The 9,653-nt window shown below is 40.0% G+C and overlaps 1 protein-coding gene across 2 annotated transcripts in view; it reads right to left on the reverse strand.

The window, feature by feature from the left end:
• Positions 1-8,862, reverse strand: part of LOC148368631 (ATP-dependent 6-phosphofructokinase, muscle type-like) — a 29,674-nt gene extending 20,812 nt beyond the window's left edge. For both annotated transcript variants that reach the window (XM_088330615.1, XM_088330614.1), the window contains exons 1-6: positions 8,588-8,862; positions 5,319-5,392; positions 5,150-5,227; positions 3,275-3,464; positions 1,484-1,649; positions 97-141 (exon numbers count right to left, since the gene is read on the reverse strand). In XM_088330615.1, the coding sequence (XP_088186741.1) occupies positions 97-141; positions 1,484-1,649; positions 3,275-3,464; positions 5,150-5,227; positions 5,319-5,392; positions 8,588-8,678 (644 nt within the window). In that variant the 5' untranslated portion in view covers positions 8,679-8,862. The remainder of the gene's footprint in view (positions 1-96; positions 142-1,483; positions 1,650-3,274; positions 3,465-5,149; positions 5,228-5,318; positions 5,393-8,587) is intronic.
• Positions 8,863-9,653: the final 791 nt, after the last annotated feature.

The raw sequence follows: 9,653 nt of genomic DNA on the forward strand, positions 1-9,653 counted from the left end.
CCATCACTACTGTACACGAGCTTCTGGATATTGCTCTATCGAAATTTGTCTGAATGTCCATCTATTTGTATAACAAACTACTTATCATGTACTAACCCACAGTGTCTGCCCATCACTTCCAAAATGAAGGTCCTTTGGTGGCTGTGAAAACACACATCGAACAACAGTTACTACCGCAGTACAGTATATCCACTCAAATATTGTATTTTTTGGACTATAAGTCGCACCAGGCAAAAAAAATGGGAGGAAAAAACATGTATCAGTCGCAAAGAATTTTGGGGGGAAATTTATTTGATACAATCCAATACGAAAAACATGAATTTTATGTTGAAAGGAAATATAAAATATAAATGAAATAGAGAACAACAGACTGAATAAGTGCACAGTTTACTATGCCTATGGTAATGCCAGTCATGACGCAACATATTGGGAGTTATTCAGATAACTCTAGCATCAAGAACATGCCTACAGTTTTACTCCAAATCACTAAATCCACTGAAATCTTCATTCTTCGTGTCACTTTTACCGGTAAACAACTCCCCCAAATTCAGGAAGCAGAGAAAAAGCCGTTTCCTCTTCCACGTCGCTTACGTCAGACTCATCGTCACCTCTGCTTTTCGCCAGTCTCAGTCAGTTTCTCGCCAAACCCCAAACTTTTCTTCTGCTGCTCACTACTGCATATTTGACATTTTATTTTCAATGCCATTTTATTTTCAATGCCATTTCTGTTCAGCCTTCTCAGTTGTTTTTATAAACTACCTGTTGATTACTGATGTGACTCAGCTGTGATTGGCTCCCGGTCAGTATTTGAACCCAGTCCTGTCTGTCCCCTTTTGTCAGTCCGTCTGCGAATCTCCGTGTATACTAGGCTAGCCTTTTTTGATCGTGACTCTCGCCTGTCCCGTTTTTGCTCCCGTTTGTCTCCGGTTACCACCAGTTTGGATCCCGACCACGTCTGCTCTCCCGTCCCGGCTTACGACCCATTTTTGATCCAGACTACGTCTACTCTCCCGTTCTGGCTTACGACTCACGTCTTGCTCTCCCAGTCCCGACTACCGACCAGTTTTCACACCTGCACCTGACACCGCCATCGCTCGCTACGGAAGATCCACTTCCGTGTTCGGATCACAATCAGAGTACGAGAGCGACTTGCTTCCCGCGCCCAGCGAACACCAGTTCGTGGGCGCAGCCCTTCCTCTCTCTTTCAATAAAACTTGGTACACGTCACGCAAGTGGGTCCTGTTTCCGTTCTGGTCCTGACACTACCGGCACTGTTGAAATGATCAACAGTCCTAGAGTGCTCACTTGCGGTTAAGTGAGAAAGTAACATGTGAAAAGATATAATTATGTGTACATAATTTTATTTATAAATTGCACCAGAGTATAAGTCCTACCCCCGGCCAAACTGACAAAGAACTGCGACTTTTGGTCCAGAAAATACAGTACAGAGTGTTAAAACTTTAGTACTAGAACTCTTTCTCACCTTTGTGCAGTTGTGGTGATGGCATCCACTACCTCAATGATGCGGTGCAGGGCAGAATCGGTGCCGATGGTCATGTCGGTGCCACAGAAGTCATTATCGATGGAGCCCACCATGCCCACAATGTTTAGGTGGGAGGACGTTTTAGCTTCTTGATCTGTTATCTTTCCTTAACACATTTGATTATCATCATCAGTGACAGGAAAATGCATTACATCAGTTTGCCTATTTTTACAAATGGCTTAAAAATAAACATAAAAAAATAATAGTAAAAAGCATAAAAGAGCATGGTATACCAGTTCAATTGTAGGGGTGGGCTGTCATAAACTGTAACAGGATCAGGACCCAAATGCGGGACGTTTCTCACACAAGCCTTTTATTCACGGGAAATGGAGAGTCATGCACGTTAGGCAGCAGTCTGGCGTGGAATGATAGGAAGCCAGAGGCTGACGAGATCGATACCAATTGCCCGAGCAGATATCGGACAGATGGGGTCGATACCGGACAGGACAGGACAGACAGGATTGATATCAAAACAGGGTATTGAAATCAAACAGGACAAACTAGACGGGAACGAAACTGGGATAATGTGTTGTGGTCAGAGGACACCAAAATAGAACATTTTGGTAGAAACACAGGTTCTCTTGTTTGGAGGAGGAAGAATACGGAATTGCATCGGAACCACTGTGAAACATGGGGGGTGGAAACATCTATGGAAAGAGTTGAAAGCCTGTGTTGCCCGGAAACATCCTCAAAACATCACTGCCCTAGAATAGATCTGCACATAGGAATGGGCCAAAATACCAGCAACAGTGTATGAAAAGCTTGAGAAGAGTTTCAGAAAAACAAAAGTATTGAGATTTGGTATTGATCAAATACTTACTTTCCACCATGATTTACAAATACATTCTTTAGAAATTAAACAATGTGATATTCTGTTTTTATCCCACCTTCTGCATCTGTTGGTTGAGGTTTACCCATGTTGACAATTACAGGCCTCTCTAATATTTCCAAGTGAGAGAACATGCGCAATTAGTGGCTCAGTGGTATACTGCTTCCACCGGTTTCTATACACATTTTCTTTTATTTATTTCTTCATGTGGCTTTTTAAAAGAAGTTTTAGAGGGTTGGCTTCTATGCGAGTAAATACAGTAATTTGTAGTAAGTATTTACTTTCAGAGTAACTAGTAATTGTAACTAATTACTGTTTTTCAGTAACGCACCCACAACTGTATATACCAATGGGGCCCAGAATATTCTGTCGTTAAAAAACCTCTGGAGAATTGGTCCATCTTCAGCCTCTGATATACAGACATTCTCATCAGCCAAAACTCAAGAACACGCAAAGGACAAAAGAGTAAAGATACCCTCCTTTACAAGGTTGGGTAGGGTTACTTTAACTTCATTACTTTCAATTACTTTTGGATTACTCCAATACCAAATATGCTAATAGAAGACAAAATAAACTAAATATGAATCAAATTATGACTCACAACACGTGGTAAGCTTTCTCTCCTGGCTTTGATCTCTTTGATCGCCGGCAAAACTAGCATCAAATGCGACAGAAACAAAATGAAAATAAATCCAAACAGCTTGCAACCATCATTTTTGCCGTTCCATGTATTCCGTTACTCCCCAAGCCTGCACAAAATTTAGTCATTTTATTCATTTTTAGTTTATTTAGTCTTTTATTAGCATATTCAGTATTGTAGTAATCCAAAAGTAATTGAAAGTAATCAAGTTAAAGTAACCATACCCAACCCTGCTCCTTTAACAGAAGCAATTTCTCCTTACCAGCTTTGAGCAGGTCAGCCAGCAGCCCGCTCCACTCCTTCCTGAACTCATTAGCCCCGGTCAGGCTGCCATCACCTCCGATAACACACAAATTGGTAATTCCGAGTTTTACCAGGTTGCAGGCTGCTTTTAGGCGGCCTTCCCTGGTTCTGAAATCTTTGCAGCGAGCACTGCCGATCACTGTCCCTCCCTGATGGAACATCAAAGATCCCAAATCTGTTAGTACCATGTTATCATCTGACCAATTGCTAATGATTGGTCATTGTGTGGGATACAGTGATATGACGTCTGAGCCTTTTAGTGTTACCTGTGGCGTTCCACAAGGCTCAGTACTTGGTCCTCTTCTTTTTAGTATATATATGCTTCGGCTAGGTGATATTATTTCCAGGTATAATATTCGTTTCCTTTGCTACGCAGATAACACTCAACTATATCTTCCGATGGAGGAATCTGCCACACTGAACTGTGGAAATTTGGAAGCTTGCCTCACTGAGATAAAAAGATGGATGTCACTTAACTTCTTGCGCCCCAACCATTAAAAAAACTAAAATTTTAGGTATTGGTCCATTTCAATGCTTTGATTTGTTCTCAAACACTGCTCCGAGGCTTGACAAATGTAATATCACCTAGATTACATCAGTCAAAATACGGGTGTCACATTTGACCCTAATCCGTCGTTTCAGTTAAGAATATTACTAGAACAGCTTTTTTTCCCATCTTCGCAACATTGTAAACATTTACCGTATGCTGACCCGGTCCTTGATTATTTATTTGTTACCTCCCGCCTTGATTACTGTAATGTAGGGCTGCAACAACTAATCAAAGAAATACATTCAAACTGATGATTAAAAGCATGGGCAACTAATTAGATCATCGCTTCGTTGTATCACGACATTTATGAGCCACCAAGTATGTAAAATAATGCAAATAAGAGTGCATACTATTCAGTTGCGAGTTGCAGTAACACTTTGGTCCCTCCAAAGAGCGTCAAGACTGTTTTTGTTTTGTTTTGTTTTTTAAAGTTGTCTTACATTTTGTTTAGTCCTAAATATTGAACATCGCACCATTAGAAAAAAATCGTAGTGTTTGACTGTTTCATCATGAAACAAAGCAAACAATTTTCAGGAACAGACAGTGCTGCAGAAATATATATATATATATATATATATATATATATATATATATATAGACCACAGCCATATCCCCCTAGTGGGAGGTGGCTAGAGTCATTTCTGACACTTTTTTGGGGATTGATTCAGAAGAGGGGATTCCCAGCCCCCTCGCGCAACCCAACTGAGGTGTCATTAGGTGACCAAACCCCCCAATTCCAACCCCTAATGCTGAACGCCAAGCAGGGAGGCAACGGGTACCAATGTTTAAGTCTTAGGTATGACTCGGCCGAGGCTTGAACCACAACCTCCCAGTCTCGGGGCGGGCGCCATACTCCCAAGGCCACCGAGCTGGTTATGCAGAAATACAGGGAAAAAAAACGATTTTAGCTGACCTGCACTGGATGTTGACCTCAGGAAGCAGTCATTATATTATCCATAATTTATGTTGATGTTTACTGTTGTACTGTTCAGTCTCCTCAGGTTTTTGAATTTTCCCTTGCCCTTTTGTAGGTTTTAGATCAGGGCGTGCTGTAATAGTAGTCTGTCCAGCCCTTTGAGACTTCTCGTGATGAAGGGCGTCACAAATAAACATGACTTGATATAATGCACATAGCTAAAATGGAACTAACGGAACATATTTTCTCGATTTAGGGCTGCCAGTTGTCCCCTTAAGACTTAAGTCAACCAATGCAATATGAAACATTCACTAGAAGATGCTGCTCCTTTTACATGTGATGGATCTACATGTGTGTCATCAACTCACCAGCTGAAGCATCATGGAAACGCTCTCCCACGTGGCAGTTCGAATATTTTCTCCTCCATCTACAAGGCCTTGGTAGCCCTAACGCACATATTGACATGATTAGAATCTCTTTTGTTACAGTTTTCATATATCAATGTCATCTATCAAATAAATAGTTCTTTGTTTCTACCTCATGAACAAAGTAGACCTTGGCTCCAGTGTAGAGACCTACTCTGACTGCGGCTCTAACAGCAGCATTCATACCTGAAACACACGAGAAGATTTTGTTCCAATTCAAGATTTGTTTCGATGTATTTGATTCGATTTCTCCAACATTTAAGGTAAAATTTTATTACTTCAGTGTTATCTATTAGACCAGGGGTGACCAAACTTTTTGAACCTGAGAGCTCATTTTTTCTATAAATTAGCATGAAGGGCCACTAGTTTGTAATGAAAATGAGTGATTCTTTTTGTCCAGCAACCTTTTGGAGTTATGATTTTTTTTTTAAAACATCCTATGTTTTATGATTTTATTACAACACTAATATGTTTAACAATATGAAATACATAGTGGTCAAATCAGGGATAGATACAATTATAGTTATTGTCATGATTACCGATGTGGCGAACCTCTGTTGATACAAGGCAATTCTTTTTTGAGCCTGACTCTCGCCTGTCCTGTTTTTGCTCCCATTTGTCTCTGGCTACGACCTGTTTTGATCCCGACCGCATCTGCTCGACCGTCCAGGCTTACGACCCATTTTTGATCCCGACGATGTCTACTCTCCCGTCCTGGCTTACGACTAGTTTCCGACCTCGACCACGTTTTTGCTCTCTCTGTCCCGGCTACCGACCTGTTTTTCCGTCCTCTTCCGTATTCGAATCACAATCCGAGTGTGAGAGCGACTTGCTTCCAGTGTCCAGCGAACAGCGGATTCTTCCTCTTCCCTTCAATAAAACTTGTGAGAAACTTAACGCAATTGGGTCTCGATTCCGTTCTGGTCATGACAGTTATAGCTAACTTTCTAAAACAATGTTTCTGAATGCTTTCCACCCTGCCATTTTCTAACAAACATTTGACCTTTTTTAAATGTTTGTTCATAAATACATACATCTATACGATATAAAGTTATTGTAATAATTACATTCATAATATAAAGCTAATCTAGCTGTAGCTCATAAGATGATCAACTTTTAGCTAGCTTATTTCTAACAGATTAACAAAACTTTAATAATTAAATCAGAAATGTTTTAAAAACAAATTGTACTCTATAAACATTTACCATGATTTGCCCAAACAGAGTAGAACTTTGTTGAGAGTTACTATTAAAAGTATAACACATTTAAAATAAAATAAAAATGTAAGGAGTGTAAAGGTTGAAGCTTACCTCCTGTTGAACTCCCACCAACAACATCTATTATTTTCTCATAATATAAAAATAGAAAAATTGTAGTCTTTTAAGGGGGCAATTGAGCACATTCCAACAGGGTGGATAATTACGACTGGGATATGTGGAATTTGAACAAAATAACGTGCAAAAAATAAATTCATAACATTCATTTGCGGAGTGAACTTAAGTTTAGTGTCGCTTATGAAATTATGAAAGAAAAGAAAAGATTTTATAATTTCATGACCTTTACCTCTTGAGGAAGTTGATTACATGGCACTGTGATACACAAAATTGAGCATGTGTGCAGTGTCTGAAATAACGCCTGCCCGAACGCCCGGGGCGTGCATCTTTTATGTCGAGCACAGAACTCAAAAACGATTTGGCAATTTGCATACTCGGCAGCCGGTCAGAAGCCTGCATCGAATAACTTTGTGCTTCCGGACTTTCCCGAGCGTTCTAAGGTCACGCAGTTGCATATCATTTTCCAAAGTAGACACACAGAGAACACAAGAAACATGCAGAAGTGCTTAGGAATCAAGCCAAAACCCCAGCCCCAGAAGAATGATTCAAAAGAAGGTCACAAAATTGATGACGCTACAAAACGTAAACATACATTAAAAGCATCCTGGAAAGAGGAGTTCACGTGGCTTGTAACAGACGACGCAACACAAACATTACATAAATGAAGATTAGTGAATACTGCAATGATGGAAAACATGCAATGAATGTTATAAGTAGATTTATAATAAACTTAATTTTCAAGTGTTGTTTTGTTATATATTCTGATTATTAATCTTTAATACTTTGCAACAATGGGTTTCTTTACGATGAGTCGTCTTATTGCATTTCAAGTTGTGAAAAATGAGGCAGGCAACTTTATGGCTAGGCAGGCAACTTTCCAGAGTTGTCTGCCCTGGTGTCCGCTAACTTTTTGTCATGAGTTTCAAACACTGCATTTGTGTCACCAAAAATCTAAAATACAGAATAATATTTGAAATGCATTTTATTTAGTGTTAAATGATTGCAAACACTTAAAGTGAATAATTAAAGTACTTTTTTCTAAACATTTTTCAGATTTAAGAGAAAGATGCGGACATGGCATGTTGCTCCATACAGAGACTCATCCATCTCTAAGATACCAACTTATATTTTGACTATGTCGTTACAATGATATTAGGTTATTACTAGGTTGTAGTTGTTAGGGTTAAAATAACCAACCACTAAAACATTTTTAAGGACACTGACCATATCAATGATTTCTCATGCCGGTTAGAAAACTAATTTCCTAGAAAATCATAACAGCACATGACATGTTTTCAGAACCAGTCTGCGGGCTGCCTTTGGTACTCTTGGGGGCTACTGATGCCCACAAGCAGCATTCAGACCCCTTTTTTGTAATTATTTATCGACTTTTATATTTAAACATTCATACATAGTAAATAGAATAGATAGGCTTGAATCAGTTGTTAGAGACAGATCATGACCCATGAGTATCCGACCTATTATTGCACCGACAGCAGACTAGGCCGAAATAGGTCCAGTGAAAAGGACAAAGATTTGTCAATGACGTTGGCCATTTTTGACACTGGGATAGCCTCAAATGCCACAGAGTGTTTGTGTTGTGACAAATTGTCAGGGCGCAGCTCTTGTTTCACTGGACAGCTGCTGTTGATGGCAGGCTTTTGGAGAGGAGGGAGCGCTTCCCCACAGTGCCGGAAGGTCACGGACACCAACATTAGCCCCGTAGGCAAAAATTGAAGAAATAAACAAGAAACTGGAATGTAAAAATATGAGTTGAATCACAGATTGAAGTTGGACAGAGACAACATCCCTCAAAGATAGCGCAGATTGCAATCTGATACAAACTGTCCAATCTTAACTACAATAGAAAACATGCGAACAAGTAAACCCATTGTTATTGTGTGGTTGTCACTCTAAACACCACGTTGGTTTTATTTTAAGAACAAACCAAAAACAGATCACTATGGATAAGAAACATGCACAGTAAGTATTCAGCCGTGTTTTTTTCCACAGGCAAAGCAGCAATCAGGAAATGATAGCGTCTCACCTTGAGCGTCCCCTCCAGACGTCAGAACAGCTATAGAGCGCCCCAGCCCCATCTTGGTGGGGTCCGTGATTGGCTGGAGGGTCTTCGACATGCTTTGAGAGTATGCAGTGAGGTTTATGATAAACTGGAAAGGAGAACAAGAAAAGAGGCTGCTCTACTCTTGGTGGAGCACAGCCTTTATAGCCCACTGGTGTCCTGAGCCCACTCCCATGACACCCTCCTTCACCAGCACTCAGTCAACTAAATATACATCTCAGCACCTGACTTGGACATGGCAACACAAATCACAGAATCGGTCTTGATACAAAAGTATTTGGACACTAGGATGGCTTTGCGCCATTAGAGCATCATCCCTGTTTAGATGCGAAACCATTTTGGGTGGTACTTCCCTTTTAGCAGGGTCAATCACTTCTGAAGTGACCTCCCTCATTCCTTGTAAAAGATTGTGGTCTGGACAAACCTGCTATGGCCTGAGAGAGTAGAAAGTCTTTCTGGGAACGCTGCAGTCAGCAAAAAAAGTTATTTTATTTTGCAGTTTTCGCATCTGGGGAAACTTACCAGTTACCTTGTGCAAGATGATGACAATATTCAATGTTGTTCTGGTCAGGGTTGGGTAGGGTTACTTTAACTTGATTACTTTCAATTACTTTTGGATTACTCCATTACCAAATATGCTAATAAAAGACAAAAGAAACTAGATATGAATAAAATTACTAAATTTTGTGCAGGCTTGGGGAGTAACAGAATACATGGAACGGCCAAAATGATGCTAGCAAGCTGTTTGGATTTATTTTAATTTTGTTTCTGTTACATTTTATGTTAGTTTTGCCGGAGATCAATAGATCAAAGCCAGGAGAGAAAGCTTACCACGTGTTGTGAGTCATAATTTGATTCATATTTAGTTTCTTTTGTCTTTTATTAGCATATTTGGTATTGGAGTAATCCAAAAGTAATTGAAAGTAATCAAGTTAAAGTAACCCTACCCAAACCTGGTTCTGGCCTGGGAGAGTGAAATGTCTTTCTTGGTCAGATCCATGGTCTGCTCTTGGGACTCCATAAGGAGCAA

This window comes from Urocampus carinirostris, chromosome 3 (assembly GCF_059441175.1).
Source record: "Urocampus carinirostris isolate Australia breed hairy pipefish chromosome 3, RoL_Ucar_1.0, whole genome shotgun sequence".
Lineage (NCBI taxonomy): Eukaryota > Metazoa > Chordata > Actinopteri > Syngnathiformes > Syngnathidae > Urocampus > Urocampus carinirostris.